General features: G+C 36.5%; 1 protein-coding gene and 1 long non-coding RNA gene across 2 annotated transcripts in view; one reads left to right on the top strand and one right to left on the bottom strand.

Annotated features, from left to right (window-relative positions):
- Positions 1-26,090, top strand: part of LOC147915190 (uncharacterized) — a 56,097-nt gene that overhangs the window by 13,548 nt on the left and 16,459 nt on the right. The gene's annotated exons all lie outside the window — the stretch shown is intronic.
- PEX5L (peroxisomal biogenesis factor 5 like) overlaps positions 1-26,090 on the bottom strand; it is an 86,363-nt gene that overhangs the window by 59,211 nt on the left and 1,062 nt on the right. The window contains exons 2-5 of the mRNA XM_014783161.2: positions 17,171-17,282; positions 9,124-9,318; positions 6,054-6,177; positions 5,033-5,129 (exon numbers count right to left, since the gene is read on the bottom strand). Coding sequence (XP_014638647.2) covers positions 5,033-5,129; positions 6,054-6,177; positions 9,124-9,318; positions 17,171-17,282 — 528 coding nt within the window. The remainder of the gene's footprint in view (positions 1-5,032; positions 5,130-6,053; positions 6,178-9,123; positions 9,319-17,170; positions 17,283-26,090) is intronic.

The raw sequence follows: 26,090 nt of genomic DNA, 5'->3' as shown, positions 1-26,090 counted from the left end.
AGAGCTTTGTGTTAGGTGGGCAGCATATGGTTCCCATCTCCATCCAACTATGAAATGCTATGATGTAGAACATCAAGGCAAGTCAGTGATGATTTTGAAAAGAGATGGATAGTCTATTATCAGGCAAAACTAAAACTTATTTTTGCAACTAGCTTCAAAAATGATAAATATTTCATTACATTTTACTATTATCTATACTCTTGAGATTATTTACATCTATTGCAGCTGTATGGTAGAAATATATATAAAGGTGTGTTACCGTGTATCTCTTTCTCAACAGTGAGATTGAAATTGACATAGTAGGAGTATTTCCACCACAGAAATTGGAAAATGCAAATCAGATCTTGGTTTATTGTTTTGTTGATTATCCAGACTTAAGAAAGTGATGGAGAAAATGGTAATAAAGGTGACTAAACTTAAAGAAATGATAAAAGAATTAAATTTTGTCTTTTTAGTTTTTCTGCCCTTTAGTTAACCATTAGTTAACCATTTTCTGCCCAGCGTTAACCGTAACTCTGCTTTCAAATTGTTAAATTTGACAAGCATTATTGTTTCTCCTTTTTGTTAGTATCCTCTTATATTTTCACTTCAAGAAGTATTTGTTGAGCACCTGCTATGTGTAGATTTCCTACTATGCTGAAAGTGATCTTTCAGATTTCTTTCCTTCCTTCTTGCCTTCCTGCTGTCTTTGCCTTTCTGCCTTTTCTTTTTTTTTTTTTTTTAAAGATTTTATTTTATTTTTCCCCCCAAAGCCCCAGTGGATAGTTGTATGTCGTAGCTGCACATCCTTCTAGTTGCTGTATGTGGGACTCGGCCTCAGGATGAACGGAGAAGCGGTGCCTCGATGCGCACCCGGGATCCGAACTCGGGCCACCAGCATCGCAGCACGCGCACTTAACCACCAAGCCACGGGGCCGGCCCCTTTCTGCCTTTTCTTTGTTCCTTCCTTCCATCTTTGCTTGCTTCCTTTTTCATTGGTAGCTCACTGGAGGGGAAAATGGATGTTTCTGTGGCTCCTGTACTGTCTTCCAACAAGCAAAACTATATTTATAGTGTACTATCTAATTGTTTCTATTAGACATAAAGGTCTTGATATTTCTATAATCAAACTCCTCTTTCTAACTCTTTCACTGCCTCGCTTATGGCTTTATGGATAGTAGACATTTAACCACATCTGTTGAATTAAAATGGAAGCAATCAGCATTTCTAAGAGTAAGAAGTTGAGAACAAATTTGGGAGGGGAGGCACAAAATTTTGTATGGCCTCAGATCAGACGACAATCCTAATTTATCCTACAAAGTTTCTGGAAGGAAGTGATAAATATTCTTTAAAATCATTTAACTCATATTAACCCTAAATGTAAGTAATAATCAGGGCTTGTAATGAGAAGGGAAATAGATGGTTTGTGAGTTCTTTCAGGTGGATAAGCTTGATGTGGCTGATATGAGGTGGTGCGTGGTTAAGGACAAGGGCATTAGAAGCTGATGGGTGTGATTGGAGGACTGGATCCTCTCCTCCTTAGCTGCACCATCTTGGGAAAATTACTTCTGCTCTCTAAGATGCATTTTTCATCTAAGACATGGGCATATTAATTCCCAAGATTATTATAAGCATTTCAAATACTATGTTAGAAATATCTCATATTACATATATGAAGTATGTAATATGATAGCCATTAACATGTATTTCCTTTTATATTACTCCTTTAAAAATTTAGAAAACATATCTTCACTTATATCTTAAAGTTTAAACCGTTCTGGTTTGGGATACTGCCAACTTGATGAAATTATGTCCATGTGGAAGGAAGCATTTGCTGTGCCAAAGTCAGCAAAATCAGTGAGTTCCATGATTGCAACTAACTATTTGGGGAGCCCGGCTGCCACATATTCTCTTGAAGTCCAACTCAAGTTGGCAAGAGCCTGTCTTGGAACTCTCCTTCCAGTGTCCAGATTTAAAAAAGAAATGCTTGAACCATCACTCTCCAGCAGAAGTTGGGTTCTTTTTCTTTTGCCTCATTACTATCTCAACCCATTTATGGAAAAAGCTCATTTTACATCATTGCCTTCTGTGTTTTTCTCCAATTCTTCAAATGTTTTCTAGTTTTTCAGATTGCATAATTTCTTTAAACCATTAACTCCAGGGAATACTAATTACAGAGTTTGCATAAGTGTCAAGAAACTTTACTCTTAAATATATAGAGATTATATAATTTCTTATAATCTGCCACTCTGATTAGTGTTTTCAAAACACTATTTGAAAGGGACTAGTTTTTTCCTTTGCCCCATCTTGAAGAGAAAATAAACCCACAGAATTCTTCTCATTGTGAACTTCGATTCTCTTTGTGACCCTGAAATATGATTTTTAAAAAAGGCTTGTAAATAGCTCCTCACCTGTTGAACCTAAAATTATTTATGTTGACTTAAGAGAGAAGAAAACATTTCCTTGATTTTCCTATGAACCATCTGAGTGATAGTGGAGCAGTAACAAGTTTCTGTGAGCTGAAATTGTTTACTGGAATAGTTTGCGAGTCAGTTTTAAGTTGAATTTTTATACCACCTTCATCACCTCATCCATGTAAAGAGATCATATATTTAAGAGCAGTATGCTATTAACAGTAAAAACTGTTACTGTCTTCCATTACTAATCTGTCTTCCATTACAAACAGATTAATCAGTCTATTCTCTTGCTGCTCCATTTGAGTGACATGGTATTTTAGATGATTAAATCCCAATTCATGAAATTTTCCTAATTTAACCATAGGCTGGACTTAAAACTAACAGATTAGGAATTCCTTAGTTTAGGCAAATTTTTTTTTTATAATTGATTTTTTTTTTTTTTTTTTTTTTTTGTGAGGATGATCAGCCCTGAGCTAAAATCCATGACAATCCTCCTCTTTTTGCTGAGGAACACTGGCCCCGAGCTAACATCCGTGCTGATCTTCCTCCAGTTTATGTGGGACGCGGCCTGAGCATGGCCTGACAAGCGGTGTGTTGGTGTGCGCCCTGGATCCGAACCCGGGCCACCAGCAGCGGAGCGCGCGCACTTAACCGCTATGCCACGGGGTCGGCCCCTGGGCAAATCTTGACAAGTAAACATGCAGTGTTTTTAAAAAAAACAAATTAAGGGGTAAATGATTTACAAATAATTGGTAACCATCTAAAAAGATTTGCTATGATTTATCTGGACCAAGAACTGTCACAGTGCATTTTAAATTATGTCATGGAGGAAAATATTGGGAATCTCGTACAAATTTTCCAAAGCACATCGTTTTTGCTTAAAGGCACACTTGTGGGTAAGTGGAAGGACAATGTGGGGGGATGAAATCAGACAACCAGCAGGAGAGTAGCAGTCATTGGAATAATAAGATAAACGCATCGTGGGTCTTCATGACAACCAAGGACCCCAGCTGATCTTCCGCCCCCTCCAGCTTCCAGTAGAACAGCCCACCTGTGCCAAGTCTCCCCCTGCTTCAGGAACAAACATTCTCTTGTACATCAAATTGCTCCCAGGATTCCAGTTTATGAAAGAGTACCAATTACTTTAGCTGAAGTCTAAATCTCGAACGCACTTATCAAGAAGTGTTCCTCTAATAAATATTATCAATTTTCTTTTTAAAAAGATACATTCAGAATGAACACAGAGAAAGAAAACATATTTTCAGGCTATATTTACAATTCATTAAGCTCCCCAGGGCTATTTGTTCTGGAAGTTAGTTGACTTGTTTTCCAGCAGAGTTCTGGGAGCAGTAGTGTCCACTCCTCTCTTGTGGAGGGCGAGGTGTATGTGGGGGTGCTATTAGTGGTCTAGAAAGGTTTCCAGAGACTCTTCATTTCCTCAGCATTTCCTCTCTGTGTCCTCCTCTCTGCTACTTACAAGTTGTGGGTGCATAGATGAGTTTCTTAATCTCACTGTGCCTTAGTTTCCCCTTTTATAAAATGGGAGTAATAGAGGAACTTACCACATAGAGCCATTTGTTAGGATCAAATGAGCTAATAAATATTAGAAGACCTTATCATAGCACTCAATAATATTTGCTATTATCATAATTATCCCTTTATTTCACCTCAAGCAATATATCTCCCCTCTTCATTTCGATTTCTTATCTAGTAAACTCAAGAAAATTTCTCTTGCTCACTTCATCTCACTTCTTTTCAACGAGACTGTAGAATGCACGAATATGGACACATTTCTTAAGAGATCTTCATGGTTTTAGATCAAGGCTATACCTTGTAAAGTGTTTGAGTGAAATGAAAAGACTGAGACAGACTTTGGTCTTCTTGGCACAGTCTTAACCATAGGCAATAACTAGTTATAGACAAGCCAGTTATCCTGGAGTCAAGGATCAAGTAGTGGACAGACAGTTCTGGGTCACACCTTACTTCCACCAGTGATTAGTTGAGTGCCCCAGAAAAAGGATTTTTGACTTCACTGAGACTCTCTGAAGGATCTTTAAAGTGAGGCTAATAATAACTCACAGGATTATTTGAGTATTCGATATAACATACGAAAAGTACATAGTAGAGTCCCTAATACTTAAGTGGGCACTCACAAATGGTAGCTCTTAATATTATTACTGCTAATACTATAATTATTTATCCCTTAGCATGATGTATATTTTAATGTGACAGTCAGGATCCTGATGTGTAAGTACCTTGTTCCACAGGCCATAGATGTGAATGAACACTCAGAATGTAATTTCTTCCTCGTGTTCTGTTACATAAAGAGTGCTAATACTGGAGTAGAACAGATTTTGTATTGCAAAATAACGGAACGGTAAATGGAAGAACAAGGAAAAAGTGCTAAGTACACAGTGAATTCATTAACACATTTTCCAGCCAAATATATACATATATATATAATATATATCATCAGTTATTTTAAGCATTGAGACAGATACTGAGTGAGAAAGCATACAAAATACAAAATACAGAAAAAGCACTTCAAACTTTTTTGTGCAAAATTTAAGTAAAATATTTATGATATAAATTATCTATCAGAAAATACAGGTTCATTGAAGAATCATTTTTGTTACCTGTGTCGGAGGCACTAATTCCAACTCTGAAGCTGACTCCGAGTTGAGGGCGCTTTTCCCACCACTCAGTTCTGGTTGAGATCTGTGCTCTGAGGACCTGTGAGGGATGAATGCAGGAAATTAGTGTCCAGTGAGAAAAAATTCAGCTAGAAACCCAGCCAAGAAACCTAGTTAATTTGGATCATTGAGAGCCATGGTAACAAAGCTCTCATCAGAATTTTGATGAAAAAGATAAACTTTATATATTTCTACTATAATGACTAGGTTCAGAATTTAAGTGGCTGCAGTGTACTAGCTGTTATCGTCTCTGGTTGATTTAGAATTTAGTTCAATTATGTGCAAAAAGCAAAGAAACGCAATAAAAAGTAAATAAATGTTTTTGTTACAGAAAGTTACAGAAAGTTCTGCTTTATTAAAAAGTATTTTTTGGGGGAGAGGAGCTTTTCATAAAGTGCCTCAGGTGTGATTTGATTTTTATATAGAATTTGAAATATAATAAATGGAGATGTGTGAGGGGCAACAGGAGGCTGAAATAGGCTACCCTTTAGGAAGCTTTAAAAACATGGTAAACCTCAGGTGGTCAAATTTTCTCGGGGGCATCCATGGATTATTCTTAATTAGTGCTTTATCTGACAGTGGATGATTAAGAAAGTCAGAAAAGGTTACCTGTGTAACCATAAAAATTTAATTTAGCCGTCTTTCGTGTAATACATTGAATACGCACGCATATGTAAACACACACGTACCTATTTTGATTGATCAGCTCAGTTACACATTCAGAAAGTTACCGACCAAATATTGAATTATGAAACTACCAAAATCCTTATTGGCTGACTATTTGACAATTCAGATGAACTAATTTAGTTTGTAGATACCACAATAATTAATATTGACATATAGGGGGTTATACATGACACCAAGTGTCTGGATTGACTTAACTCATTGGTTACTTCAGTACATGAGAGAAATACCCATATAGTTGACACATAAAAGACTATTTTCTGATATTAAAATATCTTACCACAAGAGTTCTTTTGATCCAGTTCTAGATGAGCATGATTTTCTCTCTGCCATTGGGTGCCCTTTGCTATTTCTATCTCCATGAAACTTAACATCATCCCATTTTTCCAGTTGTGTTTGAATGTCTGCTAAGGAGAGAGGAAGGGGGCGAGGGGGAAGGGGGAAAATATGAGGTGCAGAGAGAAAAAGAGAGATTAATTAAGGCTGAGAAGTCTCATACAAGTGAACTTTACTCAAATGATGCTCTCAAACCCCAAGACCAAAGGTTGCATGAAAAGTCATTCAAACATGTGCAGCTAAATAAAAATGAGCCCTATTAGGAGAAATTGGATTGCTCTTACAGTTAAACAATCTTGAATTTATTTCAAGAGCTGTGTGCATTCTGAATTCTGCATATGAGCCCGGGGGATCTGGTATAGACTGAGCATATGGACTGCTATCCTATTGGTCTCCAGCTAAGGAGGTGGCTTTGAGGCATTTCAGCCATGTTTCTAGAAAGAAATTCTGTTTAAAGAGATGAGCCTCGTTGTTAAAAGGAGGTGGGAAGAGACTGGAACACTCTACACAGCTTTGTGTAGACTGCTTAATTTTTCACCAAAGGAGGGAATTTATAATGGGGATAGAGAGAAAGAAGGCAATGGAGAAAGCCAAGAGAATGCTAGAACTATTTTTCCCCTGTGGCTTAATTCTTGCAGACAAAGAACCTGGCTGCATTCTCTCTCATTAACAGGTGTGTGACTGTAAACACACCACTTAAAAAACCTTGAGAGTCAGTGTTTTAATTTATAAAAAATGGGTTTGCAGTCCATGTGCTCTAAAGTTCTTTAAGGGTTTTTTTGACTTCTTCACAAGGTATTTTTTCAAAAGCAGAGAAATGAAATTTTCATTTACATGTTTATTGTGTTATAATGTATTTAACAATATATCCTTATACTAATGTAAAAATTTCATTTATTCATTTGTACAGTTGAATAAACCTAAAACACATTAACGGTAAGGAAATGTTGGAGATAGGTATAAGGTTTTCCTCCAAAGAGACAGGCCTCAAAGAGGGATACGGCAGGGGGAGAGGAGATCCTGTGTATGCAACTGGTTTGAACAATGTGTTGGTTCTCTTCCCTTTCTCTATGATCTCTTCTTGGGTGATCTCATCTACACCCATGATTGCCACACGCATTCATAGGCTTCTGATTTTCAAATCTCCATTTCCCGCTCGGCTCTCCTTCCCAAGTTCTAGATCTATATATTTAGTAATCTATTGGACATCTCCACAGAGAAGTCCCACAATTTCCTCAAATATAACAAGGTCAAAATTGAACTCAATAGTTTCCATCCTGACTTCCTCCTTCTCTCCTTCCCCTCTTGTATCCCCATCACAGAGTGTGGCACCTTCTCTATGTCTTCCTTGCTGGCATACATATCCACTCAGTCCACAAGTCCTGTTTTAAATTTTTTGTGAATCTGTCTCCCTCTCACTATCCACTCTGTCACTTTCTTAGATGTGTGTACTGGTCTCCCTGCCTCCACTCCTTCCTACACACATCCACTAGAGAAGAATTTTTCTAAAATAGAATCTGTTGATGTCACTCCTCTGGGTAAAATCCTTCAACTCCACCCTCTCCCCAAACACATGCATGACATCCAAGAACTCCCATTATCTGGTCACTAGTGACTTGCAGACTTATTTCTCACTACGCTACCATTCTTCAATACTACTGCAATACTTGTATTTGCTTGAAAAGCCATCTGTCTGTGTTTGCCTATTTACGTGTGAATCCCTTTCTCTTCTGCATCAGGAATGCGCTGCCCTTCTCCCCACCTTGCTCTGATCCATATTTTTCATCTGGCAAATCCCTACTCATCCCTCAAGACTCTGCTCACATAGTACCTCCTATAAGACACCTTCTACAACCCCCTGGCTGGGTCAGGGGCTCTATGAAGGTGTTCGTGTAGCAACTAACCTGGGTTTCTCTTTATTGCAGCATATAGTCCACAGTTTATTATAATCACTTAATCATTTTTCTATCTCCCCACTAGACTGTAAACTTACTAAGGGGCAGAGAGCTTATGTGCTTTACCTTTGTATTCCTAGCACATAGTATGGAACACAGTAGGTATTTAGAGAAATGTTTACTGAACAAATAAATTAATTAATTCTTGACGATCTAACACATACATATTACAGTGCTAAGCGATTTCACATATATATCCCATTTAATCTCCAAAACCTTATGGATAAATTACTAATATGCTTATTTTATGAATATTCACCCACAAATATGTATACATGCACACATCAGTCAGTCACAGCCTGGAGAGATACATGTTCCCCTTGGCTTTCTGAAATACTTGCCATATTCCTTTCTCTCGAGAAAGGAGAGTTTAATTTGACTGCTTCCATGAGCTGAGGTTAAGGTCTCCTTTCTCAGGAAGATATATAGTGGATAAAAGTATGGGCTTTGAAGTTAATTATAGCTAGGCTCAAATTCCAGCTCTTCCTCACGCTAACTGAGACCTTAGGCAAGTTATTTAAATTTGAAATCTGGTTACTCAATTATATCAAAGAGTTGTGATGAATTAATGGGCTAATATATGTCAATCATGTAGCACAGTCCTGGACATTGTAAGCCATCAATAAATGGTAGCTGTTATTATTGTATCAGACGTATCAGCATGCATGTTACACGTTACTGTTCCATCTGGCTGTTTCTGGACCTTGGGTTAGAGTTTTCTCTCTCTCTCGACTATCTCTCTTCCCCTCTAGACTGAATGCTCCTAGAGAGCAAGATTCATTAATTTTATCATAACTCCAGTACCTAGTATAATGCCTGCCATCTATCAAGAACTCAATACATGTGGGTTGAATAAATAAATGAATGAATCCACTTCAGTTATGCAAAGTTGAGCTCCCCAACTGCTGTTTAATCCAAGCACAAAGAAGTGTGTCCTGCCCAGTTTCTTACCTGGAATTAACCTTTTCTACTGCTTTGCCCATGGTTTTAATGTCATTTGTGGAACTTCCTTGTTTCAAGGCGAGGGTGAGCATCAGCAGACACAGGCTATTGCCTTACCTAAATCTAAGGATGCCGTCTCTGGGCCTCGGAGGGGCTGGCCTCTCTGCTCAGCTTCTGCACTGATGAGGTCAGATCCATCAGCCTTTTTCTTGAGGGATGAGGTTTTTGACGAGGCCTCCAACTTCTTGGCTTTGGTTTGGGTTTGAGAGACGGGTTCACTCAGGTCAAGGAGATCTAAGCCTGTGGTCAATACTATCAGGGATGGAAAAGGTTAACATAAGCCCACTCACTATTCTGACATTATTTTTTAAAAATAGGTTTCAGTTTGGTACAGAAGGATTTTGTGCTTGTAGCGCAGGTTAGAAGCACCAAATTAAGTGACCATTGATTTATGAAGACAGTTTGTACTTAGACTGGGAAGTTTGCTGCATGTTCTCCTTTATTTGGCATGGTACAAATCCACAAGATAGGACCTAGGCCAGCCTCACCAGTGATGAAGGTTTGAATGAAATTAACACCATAAAATTGAACTTGAGTTCAGGTACTATTTACTTAATGGCTTTGCTTTATTTATAGAGAGGTTTATTTTAGATTGCAACTTTTCCAGAGAAGAGTCAATCTATCATATTCAGAGATATGCTTGCAAAACAGTTATGAGGAAGATTTGGTGAAGTTTCTGAATGTCTTTCTGTATTAATTTTAAACCACTAAAGTATACAGAGTATAAAAGAATGCTGTTAATCATCTTTTATTTAATTAAGCAGTTCAATCAGAAAATGGCTCGCTGTTTAGTTTCACACTAGAGAGGTATTTTATAATCTATAGTTGATGAATAGGTACACATGTTAATGCCTTTGCTGCTTAATATGCAAATTTAAATTTCAACGTAGCAAACCATAAAATGGTTACACTTTTATTTCCTAGCAGGCTGATTACATTGTGTTAAATACTCTAATGAAGGCAGAAATAATAATTTGTTCAAATGCAAACTAGGCGAATGAGAATTAAAAAGGCAAGCTTTGTAACTCTTCATTCTTCTTTCTCTTACCGTGCAAATAACCATTGTTTGACTAGCCCATTGTGAGAAATGGAAAATTCCAATTAGAGAAGGCCCTCCAGCCCTACCTCTCCACCAGCCCCGGCGCCTGAGGGGCTTGCTTCTGAACTGGCCTGCTGGCTTCCTGGCCTAGGATCTCTTCACCCAGCTAGCTTTGGAAAGCCACCAAAGTGACAGAGAAACTCTTTGTGTTAACCCTCCCTGGCACCATCTACAACAACCACTGCCCCACTCCTCTCTCTGATCTCCCAGCTTTTCCTCTTGGAGGGAATGGATTTTTGCTGATGTCTCAACACTCTTCCATCTGCTTCCCTCTTCCACTCAAGGCAAGATTAGGGCTCATTTGAGCTCACAACCAGGATTTCTTTAATACCTTACTGTCCTCACGAGCTAACCATCTCCATGGGATCCTTGCGATAGTATGTCAAGCTTTATGTCAATAATCTTGTTCTCTGATTTCAACTACAAATCACAGTGGTTGGATGTTGATGGTGAAGTGGAAAGACCTGGCTCTAAAATTGCTTAGCTGTGTGACTTGGAGTAAGTTTCTTGACCTGTCTGAGTTTAAATTTCCTCATCTGAAAAGTGGGGAATTAATAGTCTGTCTTTTAGGTATGATATATAAGGTTAAATTATCTAATTTGTAAAAAAGTGCCAGGCATACAATAGGTACTCAGTAAATGTTATTTCCATTCTTTGCTGGCCAATTTGTGATGCTTTTCTTTCCTTTGCTTTTTGTTGATCTCTTCCTATTTTCCCTGCTCCTTTCTATTTTTGGCAAGAATCAGATCCACACACTGAAAGAAAGAGGAAACACTACTGGGAATAAAACACAGGATGAGACAAAGATATTGGTTCTACAGAAGACAGTATGAAGTAAATTTATCATAAAATGGCCTGAAAGTGTCAGCTTATCTCATCTGAGTCTTCCTGAGGAGATGGAAGCCACTTTCCAAGGCTAAGATGCTCTGCCATATGAGGAGTGTTCTGTGGCCAGCATGTACTTGAATGTGGGAAGAAAGCAGTGGCTTTCAGAGCCAAGCTGCCTGGATTTATGTCTAAAATTTAAGCATGGCAAGCAGCCAAGACAGGCTAGGATGCCACACATTTCATATCTTTTAAATGTTTACAAAGAAATTTCCAGGCCACTGTTACATTGGCAGAGATTCTAGACCCACTGTGACTTCCTTATAATAGATAGAAAAAAGTGGATAACGGTCTCTGGAATGCCATATATGTCTTTTTACTAATTGTACAAATGATTAGGAATCAGTCACTTGCTCCTAGACTTCTTTTAGAAGCAAATTATATAGAAATTGTCTACTTGTATATAGGAAGTACATTTGTTACGTAATAATAACTGGTGAGTATTAATGTAATTCTATATCTGCTTCTCACCATTCAGAATAAATTAATTACTAAAAGAGTGAATTGTGAATTCAAACTTGGCTCAGTAATGTTCTTTCGTCCTCCAAACTGTCCTCGGTATTTCCTGTGTTTGTTCTGAGCCCTCTGTTCCTTTGTTCTTTTCCCAGCAAATCTGAAACAAATGCTTGGCACACACAAAAGGGCTTATTTGTTACCCAGTTGATGAAGGGGTGGCTTGGAGGTTGAATGGCAGGCTTTGAAGCTGTAAGAGTCCTTGGGGACCACAATTTCAAAAGCATGGAAGGATGGGTGCAGCCTTTTACTTTTGGGAGGAAGACAAATCACATTTTAGCGTGTGTGTGTGTGTGTGTGTGTGTGTGTGTGCACTTTAGTTAAGACTTGAAAATAAAGGGTCTCACTGTTTCACATGGGCTTCAAAAATAGCATACCTTGGCATGGAAGGGGGTGTCTGCTCTGCTGATTTTCTTAACCCAATTTTAAAGACTCTCTTAGGCACATGAGGTTTGGGTTCCAGAATCTGTGTGTTTAAATTAAGATAACCTCTTATAGTGGATGTGAAAATGTGTGTGTGCAAGTGTATATGCGTGCATGTTTGTGTGTGTGAGAGAGAGAGACTTGAAGATGTTATGCGGCTGGCTTTGGAGATAGAGGAAAGGGCCACAAGCCAAGGAATTCCAGGTGCCTTCTAGAAGCTGGAAAGAGTAAGGAAACAAATTCTCCTTTAGAGTCTCCTTTAGAGAAGGAATGCAGCCCTGCTAACACCTTGATTTTAGGACTGCTGACTTCCAGAATTATAGAAGAATAAATTTGTGTTGTTTTAAGCCACTGAATTTGTGGTAATTTGTTACAGCAGCAATAGGAAACTAATACAGCTGCTAGGTTGTTGTCCATTCCAGGATTCACATACAGGCCCCATCACTCCTAAGCTCATCTTTTTCACCACTCCTCTCTAGACTTTATCTGAACCTGGAGGCAATGTGCTGACTCTATTGATGTGGCTTTGATTTTTTTGTTTGTTTGTTTAACTCCCAATTATTTGGCAGTTTGGGTAGTCTGAGGCATAATTTAAATAGTTGGCAATCTCAGAAACTTCTTTTTTTTTGGATAACCTAATTCCATTGGGTAGAATTTCCTGAAGATGGAAGGTGTAATACATTATGTATTTGTTTCCATCTATCTCAAGGACACCTGATTGAAGATCACAACCTATTGAGCTGGAAGGCTCCCACAGGGCACTGAAGATGTTTATGAATACTAGATTACCTGGGCCCTGGGAGGTGAGGCTGCTTAAAACAATTAGAATAAAACAGCACCTACTTTGAAGCCTTGATTTGATACTTTGGTGGTAAACACGATGCCATTAACGCCACTACAGTATAATGAGCCTCAGTTTTTTAGGGAATTTCTCTAGAGGAATAAATCTACATGGAGTGGTCAGAGAGGGCAGATTGTGGGAGAATCCTGACTGGTGCAGACACAGTATGTGCCACAAGGAACTGATGGGATCTCTGTTCTGTTTTGTAAGCTACCCTGGCATTCCAGAAAACATGGTATTCTTTAACGTAATGGCTACAAAGCGAAGTCCTTTAGGAAGGATATTGTCAGTGACATCAAATAAATAAATTGGACTTTAATAATTCACCCAACTTTGCCTTTTTATTGGAATATGTAATCAAAGCTACTTCTCAAATTTCTAAGTTCTCTCAAGAGGAATGCCATTGGGTTTATGGCTACTTGGGCTTCATAAAAATGTATTTTGTAAATATTACACTAATTTTGCAGTTAAGATATTTAATTAGGTGGCTGTGACGGGATTGTGAACTTTGTTAAGGGTAGCTCTTCCCTTATATATAGGGGTCTCATACAGGTCCCATTTCAAGGAGTGAGATTATTTTTTTTAAACCATGAAAAATTCTTCTATAGTAACTGTCAACCTGATGGCTCAAGTTTATGGATGAAATTCTTTTAGATTATGTAGACTGATAAATGCAAACTAAGTACTCCTGTTTTTCTTGCTCTTTAGAAAAGATCTTTTCCTTTACTTGACGTATATTAGATTTTTTGAGAGATTACAGACCAACAAGTTATAATTGCAAGTTTTATAGTAATTACTTGCCCTATAATCTAATCACTATCTTAAAATATCTATTGTCTAGTTACTTTCAGAGCATTTGCTCTAGGCATCTGTGTATAATATATATTTATTTGCCATTTTAAAATCAAAGATGTTTAATCTTGGCCTACCTACCATCCAGGGATACAGTTTGAGAGGGCAAAGGAATTAGCTATCTATCTAGATTACTGATGAATTAAAGATAATTTAGGATATTAATGGCAAAAATATGGAGAACATCCTTATTTGATGGCTTGAAGTTATCATCATTGGATGACAAAAAGTTAATTCTAATGTAGAAACAAGTAGAAAGTAAAAAAGATAATTGAAATATTTAAGAAAAAATATAATTTAGAACTTCTGAGGCAGAAGATTAATATGTTCTTTTAGGTTAGCAGAGAAAAAAACCTCATCATTTGACTGACCTTTAGAAGTGGTAAATATTTCCTATAATGTTTACTTTGTGTTAATTTATATAAGAAGTATATTCCTTAAACATTTAAGTAAATGTCAAGATGGTGGCACACTGGCTTTATTTTTCCATTGGAAGAAGATGCCAAGTATAAATGCCTCTCATCTGAATACAAGATTTGTCAAATTTCCCCTTGATTGACTTGGTACAAACTTGAAGGCGGTTTTCTTCCATATTTTACAACAAGATTGTTTAATATCCATTTCTTATGTATAAAGATATACATAGTGCCTGAGATGTAATAGACACTTAATGTTCAATGACTATTCTGATATCTCAATGTAATTTCATACTATTCTATAAAATGACAATGTTCCTATGAAAGTTACTATTTTTTACTAAAAATTTGGACAGAAAATGATAACTATACTGTTTGCCCAGAAATCTTAGCTAAAAATTATTGGACCAAATTAGAATTCTTCCCAAGGTGTTTGTATGCTACAACTTTTCCTATTTAAAGATGTGTAATAATGTGAATTATGTTGCATTTTGAGATAGAGATTGTGGGTTTTGTAATAATTTTAAAAAACTATATTCTTTAGGGATTAAAAAAATATAGTGTTTCTGCCTTGAGATATACTTTTAAGGTTAAAAACCATACTATCAAACAAGAGTCTTCCTTTAGGATAAAAATCTGTGTGACCCAGATGCACCGAACGCTGAGGCTGAGGAAAGAAAAATCCAGAGTCTCAAAATACCATTTTTCCTGACCCCCTACTTTGGTGGGTGTTGTGGATTGGATTGTATCCCCCAAAACTCATATGTTGAAGGCTTAACTCCTGGTAGCTCAGAATATGACTTTATTTGGAAATAGGGTCGTTGGAGATGCAATTAGTTAAGATGAGTCATATTGGAGTAGGGTAGGCCTATACTCCAGTAAGACTGGTGTCCTTATAAGAAGGGGAGATTTGGACACAGAGATTGACATGACCACAGGGAGACATGCACATCGGGAGAATATCATGTGAAGATTGGAGTTACGCTGCCATAAGCCAAGGAACTGCCCGAAACTAGGAGAGAGGACTGGAATATCTATATCCTCCCCAAGCACCTTCAGAGGGACGATGGCCCTGCTGACACCTTGATTTTGGACTTCTAACTTCCAGAATTGTGAGACAATAAATTTCTGTTGTTTACTCCACTCAGTTTGTGGAATTTTGTCATGGCAGCCCTAGGAAACTAATACAGGAGGCAAGACTGTAGGTATTGGGATCGCAAGAAATTACACATTCTTTTGACTTTTTTCCTCCAATATTTCACAGGTCTCTCTTTTACAGGTTAGAAAAATCGAGGTGAAAAGTAGCTTTTGAGTCATATATTATGCTGCTCTCTCTGGTGGGCCTTTCCTAAGTGACTTAGTTTTAGCATCAGTGAGAACTGGAAAGTGGAGAGGGTACTAGAATAAAGATCTGAGAATTCTATGCTTTGTAGCTTTTTCCTAAAACAGCAGAAACTTCTCAGTGCATCCAATTCTCATGGATTTTCCTGCAATTAGAGACACAAGATTCCTCTGTATTTTTCTAGGGGTGGCTCTCCAGTTTTGGAGGGGTGAGCTCCAGTTTCATAGATAAGGAGGATGAATCTGATCTGATAGTATCTGAACTTGTTTAATTTCCTGCCTAAAATGTATCAAGTAGAATTCTATTTGGTTGATTACTCCAGGTGATAGTTGAATTTAGAAAATGATTGCTTTGGTCTGATATAAAGAAAGTTCATGCATTTGAAAAGGGAAGTGTTGGGTGTACTGTTTTTCCCGCCTGATATCTGACAGTAATGGTAACACCTGTTAGAGCTTACATGGTGTTAAGCACTTACATAGATTGCTTCATTTAATCTTCCCAAGTAACCTATGAGATACAGATCTTACTATTATTAGATAGATGACGAAACAGACTTAGTTAAGCAACTTGCCCAAGGACACAGAGCTGCTAAGTGGCAGAGCTGAGGTTTGAAATCACTAAGTTTGATCCCAGAGAACGCAGACTACGTTCCCCCGTAAAGTGCCTCTGTCTTGTCTTGTTGTTGTAATTTGTGGCATTTTTAAAAAATCACAATTTCCTTCATCAGTGATTTTCTTCACTTACTTAAAAGTATAATGAAAATATGTCAGACAACAGCAAGCTGACATGATGGGAAAATGGAATGAATTGAACAAGACAGTATATGATTATCCTCTCCTTTTTCTGTTAACTTCCCTTCTGCAATCCAACATAACCTTTGTCCTTTGATTCTAAACATCATTTTTTCATTCTTATTTAAACAATGTGCCTTCAAATGTGACTGTTGACTGAATGAAATCAATGCAGAAAGGCTGCTTCTGATACAGAAGGTGAAAAGTAGCTTGAGTCAAATCTTGTGTTGCTCCCTCAGGAGGGGCCCTACCTAAGTGACTTAGTTTTAGCATCAGTGGGAACTGGAAAATGCAGAGGGTACTAGAGAAGGTGTGATTGATACCAGTGGCATCCTGCATTCACTCACTGGATGAGTGAGTGCCTATATGGGCCTATACAGATAATAGTTTACTGTTTGAGTATGTTTAATTCCAGAAGAATGTTGAAATAAATTGTTGTAAGAGGGAGCAAGTAACACATTTACACGACAGAAAAATGAAATTGGCTCTATAATAACCCAAGTCTCTAAGACATTTTGATTGTCATTTCAATCCGCTTGAAGGGGATGCCTACATTTTTATTTTACTGGACTTTTGTCATACAAAATATTTCCAGCCGGAACCTTAAAAACCTTGCTCTGAAATAGATGCTTTTGTTTTAAAAATTTCCTAATGTGATGTGACTTGAGATGGGAGGATGTAAATGTGAAAATACGCATAAGAAAATGATTCATTGCTAATAGTGGTACACTGATGTTCAGCAAAATTGGTGGGATAATATACATCACACTTTCTTGTATAATGAAAAGTGATTTATTGGTATGCTGAATAGTATATGCTCTAAAGTTTCATTTGGTTGCAAACATTATTCTCCACTTAAAATGCATTGTGGAAAGAAAATGTGCATTTTACTATAGTGAAAATGAACTCCTCTTGAGGATCAGTTAAAAGCGAAAGAATTACCGGCTGTGTTGGACGTTACTGGCCTTGCTATTGCCTCCGATTTGGTTTCACAGAGAAAGTCATCGATGGAGGGACTCAGGAGGGGTCTGCTTTCTTGCTGTTCATTCACCAGCTGAGAACAAATGAACACAGGTGTCAAAGGGCTTTGTTAAACTGCAGAATCAGATGAATTAAAATGCAGCCTTGCAACAAAATGAGAATAGCAAGCCTACCAAAAAATAAATAAATCAATAAATAATGGGGTAGGGGCAAGAAAAAAAAATACTAAGGGATGGGGAATGAGCCTTTTAGCACTGTCAACATATTTTTGATGCAGCCAACTTCACTTTTTATAGCTTAAGCCTTTTTTTTTCGCTTCTAGAACAGTTTTAGAATTATCCTTTAATTTCAATATGTAGAAAATCACAGCTATTGAATCAGAGTTCCTAAGGGCCAATCTCACTCTTCATTTGGACAAAAAGCTCCTGCCTGAGACCTGTAACAGTGGCTTCAGACGTTCCGGTTAGGACAGGTCAGCCAGTGTTACGTGGGAAGTGCACACACATGGATCCGTGTGTGCATAAACACTCCTTTGCTCCCTCTCTTAAAAAGCTCAAGTCACCTACAGGCACACACCCTTCCTTACATTTCCTTGGAATACTTTTGTAGTGCATAACAAACATTATTTTGGGAGAGTGGAAAATATTGTCATGTTAACAGCACAGATATCCAGTAGATATGTTTGTGAAAATCTGCATGTAAAATAGATTTCTGTAAATTCAGTTATATTTTCCCATTGGCTTGCTCTCTAATTTCAGAAATCTTTCGGATTGATTTTTAGTGGGTCTCTAATTATCAGTGGCAGACAACTATTTACTTTCAATTATTTCGCACCTCTTTGAATCCAGACTTCCTCAGGTTCTGTTTCTATGGTTAAGGGAAAAAATACACTTCTGATACACAAGTGGTTAATCCTTCAAATAACTTCTTAGTTTTTCAGGAGTTTTCATATTGGCCTTTCTTAAAACGGGCACAGTCATCAGTTTTCTACTTGTTGTAAGAAAAATGATGTGCCTAAAAATCTCTAGATTTTTAAATATTTATTTGCAAGGCTGTATTTTAAGAGACACAAAATAACAAATGAAGTGTTTGGAGTATTACCAAATCAAAATATTTTCTATGACTCTACTCACTTTCACTTCATTGTTTCTTTGGCACAATGTCAGTGGTATTATAGATTAGAGCTTATGGAAGATGGCAAGAGACCTAAATAATGGTGAATATAGAAAGAAAAAATGCAATTCTATTATTGCTGAAGGAGGAATATGGAAACATTCAGTGATCATTTGGAGATTGAAAACCAAGAGGCACATTTGGTACTTTTACATATTCATGTTACTGTCCAAACATGGATAAATCTCAGATCTTCACTAGTGTTTAAGATTTTGACATGGAGTTGGCAATTTGATTTTCATACATATTAATTTGTGGACATTATTGAGGGATAAGCATTGAGAGTGTCCCTTTTCTTTTAGTGTTGAAGTTCCAGTGATAGAAATGTCTTCACTTATTATAAGTTTTAATGTTACTAGGAATAAAGACTCACAGATTTCTCTAGGAATCAAATTATCCAAGATCTGTTTTAGTCTTAACCTTTTTTAGGATGTTCCTTTAACCATGAATGAAACTGTGCATTTTGTTTTCTGAATTCGAACATTCCTGGATATCATCCATCCTATTTATATTGAAATATTTTTGAATGTAGAGGGACTATGAGCCTCCCATGTTTCTGGGATAAAATAGATTTGAATTTTTGTAAATGCCATGGTCTATTTGAGTTTAGGAGTGATTTATAGTATTTTCTGGCATGAAAGTCAATATTATTATCCAGAAATGTAGTTGAAAGCACTGGTATAGAATATAATATACTAGAAAATGAAGAAATGGCTAAACATCAGTGATTCTGTGAGCTCTTCTGAAAATGTGATTAGTTTTCCAGAATCTGTATTTCATTTATAGTTAGTTCATGTAAAAACTATGTGTATGCAACAGTTTCCAAAAGAGCCATACATTAATGTATATTTCCTGGTAGAACTTGCCCTTTTAACCATATGGACTTAGAGTAATGAACCCATCTAGTGTGCTATCACCATAGTGATGTGGTCCTGACTTAGCAACAATGCCCAACCTCTAGGCTGTGGCATTCTCACAGCTGTCACGGGACATCTGAACTCTGCTGTGCTATAAACATTCATGGAGGATGAAGGTCACTACCAAATATGGCACCACACTATACTCACAGAAGTTCTTGCAACAGGCTTGCATTTACTAAGCAGTGCATTCTGTGCATTCTGATTACTTGGTCTCTGGTTCTAGGTCTTATTGACATAGTGGCTAGAGTGTGTAAGGTGCAAAGATTAAACACAACCAATACAACTATGACTTTAAAAGTATAAATATGTATGTATGATGTCATAACTATCTCTTTAATAGCCATTATTTCTCCGAAGAAGCCTAATTTTATTGATAGATAACTAAGAATAATTTAGTTATTCTCTTAGTCATGATTTTGAGAAATATCAACTGTTATATAAAAATAAGTATGAATTATATTCCACAAAAGTCCCCTTGTACTTTTTCTTTACTTTGGATACAATTAAATTCCTTTGTAAAACAAAGTACTAATAATTTATTTCCAAATTAGAGGTCTGTGACTAGATGTGTGGAATTGGCTTAAATTTCTATAGATACTTTTAGTTGTAAAGGCTGAAAAACTATAGTTTAAATTTGATAGAAGAATTCTAGCAAGTGAGGCCTTTGTCCACATGAACATCTAAATCGAAGAACAAAGGAAAAGGCACAATTGAGAGGCCCATCCTTTTAGGCAAATCTATTTTATCAAAGGTACTGGGATTTTTTTGACGTCTCTCTCCTCATTCAAACCTCAGACCTATTTTCTGGAGAAAGTACCTCTAGTGTTCTCGATTTTCTCAGCGTAGGAAGAAAGGAATACCAAAGAGGAGTTTGTTCAGAGAGACCCCAGGGAGCCTAGGACTAAGATGTGGCCTCTCCAGTCTTCTTCTAAACCTCCGCCTCACAAGGTCAGTGTCTCTTCCAGACCTACTATCTTGTTTCTGACCACAGTTTACACCTTGACTGATGGAGTTGTTATGACTGCCCAATTCCCATAACCGAGCTGCTCCTGTGGCTTTCTTCCATAGATACAAATCAAAGAGAAAGTTACAAACTACTTTCTGAGTCAGTGTTTTTCAATCTGGAGCACAGTTTAGCTGCTGGGAAATGCTGGGGTTGGAGTGGAGATAGTGGCAGGGCTCAGAGGTGAAGAAGATAAAGGGCCAGATTTCAGATAGCATGGAAAGGGAATTTTGGAACTGAAAGTTTTTTGGTTTTGATTGAGATACGGAAGATGAAACAGGAGATATCATGAAGAAATCTTTTCTTATAAGCTCTGAGGTAAGAGGCTATGTCTTACTTGTATTTATATCCTTCACAACTTTGAATAGAATGTCTTTATATAAGAGGGGCTCAATAAATGGCTACCAAATGGGACAGTGACTTTGCAGAAACTGCAGATATAATAATGTCTATCTCAAACAGTCCAATTTTGAACCATCTTCAGTTGGATGAATTTAGGAATCATTATTTTAGCCATACTAAGTCCCATTTTATTTTGATTTGTATAGCTTAGAATACCTTTTCACATGCCCCCCTCCATGTTTTCAAAAAAGTTTACGGTTTTCCTATGGTGACTTGAGAATAAATAAATCTTTTAGGTCATAAAAGAAAATTACAAACTGAACTGAATCCCCCAAATAGTTCCCCGAAGCTTTACTTCCAACCTGTATGCCATTTATTCTCTCCCTATTCATTGGAATATACATCTTATTGACTTTCTATCAGAATTACTTCTTTCAGTTTGAAAATACTTTATGAACTTACCTCATTTCATCCTTCAGGTACAGAGTACACTGGTGTCATAATAATAAAAGGTGAGTCAAAAGGCTTCCAATTTTTTTTGAATAACTGAGTTGGACTGATTGCCATTTTGGTCCAACCAGATTATCATAATTGAGTTAAAATGACTCACTTCATTAGGTGCTAAGGCCTTTGTCTCACTTTGTTTACATTTTAAATTTTCATTTCTTATCCTCTTCTGTATTCTTTTCAATATTTGGATCAGTTCAAAGCCTTTTCTAATGGTGACAGATTCTTATTTCTCTTGCAAGCATTGTCTGGGAGCCTTCTTCAGCGCCAGGCAGTGTGTGCCTTCTTATGGCATCTCCACGTTCCCATGCTTTACCCAGTTTTAGAACCTTAGTCTTACCGGTTTTCCTCCCACTAGGCTACAACCTCTTTCAGGGTAGAGACCTTATCCAATTAATTTTTGTATCTCATACTAGCAGTTTAATAAATGTTGAATGATTATAGAAGTTATATAGTCTAACTGAATGGCGAATTGTACAAAAGAATGACTGCATGGGCATCCTCAGTTTCACACTGGGTTTAATCAACTCACAGAGAAGCCAGCAGCCCTCAGAAATGTTTACCAATTTCCTGCCAGATTTTACACCACAAATCTAAGTCCATTTTCCCCCAGTGTCACATCATTTAAATGTTTGGAAACCTATGGGTACCTAAAGGAGCATTTCCAAATGCATGGCTTCTACCAAGAAGTCAAGGATGCGACGAGTGAATACCTAATGAGAAAAATGGAAATAAAGGCATAGGCCTGCCCCATGCCATCCTTGGAAACAGGATGTGGACCAATGTAAATGGGAGGCCAGCGACACTTCAAGACATAGCACTGCTACCTCACTCAGGGATTTTAAATCAGAGATTTAAATTTGGAGACTTTGAGGGAAAATCCTTATACAGTCAATGGACATGGAAACAGTAGAAGTAAGAAGACAGGTGAAGACTTGCATGTAGGGGCTTCTTGTCACTCAGAATTCAAAAGATGATTGAAACTTTACACCTTCCTTGTAATCATGGGCTGCGAATGAAATATTCAGTCAAAGGTCTTTAATTTGCTTATGACTTAGTCAGACTGGTCAGTTGATGTGGTTAATATTGGCCACCACAGGACCAAACTGGTTCTTATTTTATATCAATACTGTGTTTTGTGTTGAACAAAATGCAGACAATATCATCCAGCTTTAATGAATTATTGTCTGTTTTAAAACTTTGTCTAAAAATGTATTTGCCTTAGTTCAACTTCAATTTCTCTAATTTTAATATTAAAAAAATTAATTATTATATGATCTAAGCTATAGGGGAATATTTAACCAAGATGAGAGGAGAGTACTTTGGTTTTAAATACTGCCTGTTACTTAAGCTCTAGTGTATGTTTATATAGATTGTTTTGTGACTTAAATCTGTTTATTTATCTCTAAACAATATATTGCTTAGGTGTTTCATTAAAAAAATATAAAGCTAAAAGTTTGTGATAACTTATATCACTAAGAATTAACTCCAAACCAAAATACTTTTTAGATGATAAACCAAGATCTATAAAGGCTAACAATCCATTATTCCATAATTTTATACTTCAGATTGATGATCTCAAACTGTTGTTTTAGTTTAAAGTAAAATATTCTGTTTTTATTTTAAACATTTTAGTACTTAGAGAATAAATTAAAAAGTTAAAATATTGAAGCTAAGTTAAAAAACAGTTGACAAATATCTCATATTTGTAATGTTGATTTAAAAAATTTTTAATAATATACTATGTCTTTTTATCTAATCTAAATAATAGAAAATATCTGATTGTAATATGCTTTTAATAGATATATCTTTATACATTTTGAAAATTCCTTTATCACTTGTGACATTGTTTGTTGATTTAAAATATGTGTCATTTGTTAAGTAGGTTTTCATTCATAATTCTGTAATTGAACTGTTTATGGCTTTATTAGTCCTAGCCAAGATTAGAAAATTGTCAGTGCTCCTCAGAATAGTGACCACATCAAAACTGAATTAACTGACTCAACCCATTGAAAAGACAAGACAGCTAAATCATTACCATGCATCCCTTAAGTATTCAGACTTTGAGAACTTTGTCATGGTAACTCTGACACCCGACAGAATTAATTTCTTATGAACTAATAGTAGTAATGGTTCTGCCCCACTCCCCTAGTTCCTATATATGGGTCCCAGTGGATCTTCCTGTAAAGGATAACCATGTGACAACTTTCAACTCTTTGACTGGATCTAAATGTCAGTCAACTGACTACAAATATTTTCCTGACAGGATAGTTAGACTTATAAAATGTGAATCTATTTATGGGGAAATGAACAGATATTACCATTTACAGCTTGGGTAGTACTAACACTAAGGCAGTCAGGAGAATATAGTTAAAGCAATTGTTTCAAGTTAGTAACAGAAACCCAAACAAGGCTATATTTAGTAGTCTTGAGAATGTTCTTCAAATCAAGGACATTACTCTTTTTATCTTTATCAGACACAAAAATTAAATCAATATGGAGGTATAAGGGCGGGGGTGACACAGAAAAACAGAGGCTGAGTTTGCAAAAAAAAAAAAAATTCCCTTAAGAAGAGGTCTGGAACACCTAGTTTTAAGATACTGTGCTCTAGAGCAAAAAATGAATGGGATACACCTTGCTAAAAAAGTACCAGGAGATGTGGTTAAAATGAAAATTTCTGAAGGCTCCTTATGAGAGAAAAATATTCACTAAAGTCATTTCATTCTCATAAAGAATAATAATTTTTTTTCTATGAAATAATCAACCTTCCAGCACACAGTTTTTCCTTCTATTCTCAAATTGGATTTATTTATACTATCACAATCTAAGCAGGGCTGTTCAATAGAAATATAATGAAAACCTGGTAATATTAAAATTTCTAGTAGCCACTTTAAAAAAGTCAAAAGAAACAGGTGAAAATAATTTTAATAATACATTTTATTTAGCCCAATATCTAAAATATTATTTCAACATGTAATCAATATAAAAATTATTAATGCAATAGTTTACGTTATTTTTCTTCGGACTAAATCTTCAAAATCTGGTATGTATTTTATACTTATAGCACATCACAATTTGAGGTAGCCACAAAGTACTCAATAGCCACATGTGGCTAGTGGCCACTGTATGGGACAGCACAGGTCTAGAGAAACTTCTTTTCTTCAAAGATTTGATGATTTACGTATTTTTTTCCTTCAAACCTTTCATCAATGCACACTTGTCTACATACTGTTTGACTTAAAGTGTTAGTCTAGGACAGCATGAATTTGAGCTTCTATGAAGTACTTGACATATTTTTTGTTAACACAGAATTAATAATTAAATTAAACAAAAAGAGCAATTCTCAGGGGCCCAGCAATTTCTGAGTTCAGGTCACCTGGCCAACTCTTCTGTTTTGTTCAATTTGTTCAACGTACTATTAATGACTTCACTGGAGTAGGTTTGGCTAAATCTCTCTAAAAGTGATCATAATAATGACATAATACAAAAAATGCTTGAATATAAAGTATTTTACAATCCGTCGAATGAACAGTTACTAAACAAGTTAGGGACTCGCTGTTTCAAGGACTTATTTTGTATTTTATCGATTATGATTGTCCCAAAGACATTATTGAGAGAGCAGCAATTAGCTTCAGACATATCTGGAATCTATGAATGAGCAGCTGGCATCGACATACTAGTGGTGAAGATGAGTCGATGTATTCAGCAGTACGTAGCACTATGTCAGAAGGGGCTTTACAGGAGACACCGGGACAAACGTTTCAAGACACTAATACATTCACACAGGATAACGAGTAAGAATGTGGTATGGTACACGGACTGGATGCTGAGGTTGCCATGAGAAGTACTCACTTTTTCAGATCATTCTGCTGCTTTTTGGCTTGTGCATGCCACTGGTGCATAGCAGGGAAGAAGCCACTTGTGTATAGTGGAAAAAGTATATAAACTAATAAAACTGCATTTGACTGAGAAATAATTGTATCACAGCTGTCACTGAATTAATTCCGTAAAATTACCAATACAACAGGTGCGTTACATTTTATGAATCAGAACTCTGTTTGCTGATTCATAAACTAGCTAGTATGCAACAAGAATACGATGCATCAAAGAAAGCATTATATAATCTTCATGCAGTAAGATTGCAACTAGACCTCAAAAACACTTAATGCAACATTAGACAGGAATTAAAGAAGAAACTTGGTACACACAAATGTTCTGAATATGAGTAATGGTAATAATCACAATTTATTTTCTAAATTAAAAAATCAACAATATTATTTTGCATTAAATTTTAAATCCAAGCTTAGGTTATAATGGTAATTTCAGACATTTGGAAAGGATTATTGGAAAGCACATAGCAATGCATGGTTTTGGAAAAAAAGAATTTTGAGGACTGGAGCCTGTCCTAAATTGTGATGTCCTGAAATATGTTGTAGCACAACTGTGCCAACTGCAAATTTGTATAAGACTTATCTACCGACGTATATGGCTCTGTCATTAGCTGAGAACTCCAAGTAGTTCTCTTCTTCCATAGCATTCACCTGAGGAACTGTGGACTGAGTATTCTGGACGTGGATTCTATAAAGGGCAGGAGATCAATGTAAAATCATGAATGTTTCACTATGTAAATTAACTAAAGAATGGAGACTTTGGTAAATATCAAGGAAATTTCTTTCCAACTACTACTATGCGTCATTGGGAAGAAGCATCTCTTCTTTATGGATAAAAACTCACAATATAAAATTTATCCCAAAGTCCTGGGAATCTTTAATAACTCTTTTTATTATTCAATTTTGATATGTTATAATTTTCATTATTTACAACATAGGGTTTAGAATAAAATAAAACCACACATGTTGGCAGCAGCTGGGGATGTGTTCTGATGATATTCTAAAAATAAGTTGCCATAATTTAGCTTTTGATATACATGCCTTTC

This window comes from Ceratotherium simum, chromosome 15 (genome assembly GCF_057802395.1).
Source record: "Ceratotherium simum simum isolate JZ-2026a chromosome 15, ASM5780239v1, whole genome shotgun sequence".
In the NCBI taxonomy this organism is placed as follows: domain Eukaryota; kingdom Metazoa; phylum Chordata; class Mammalia; order Perissodactyla; family Rhinocerotidae; genus Ceratotherium; species Ceratotherium simum.
Note: the sequence above shows the minus strand (reverse complement) of the source record. Positions and strands in the feature narration are given on the sequence as shown.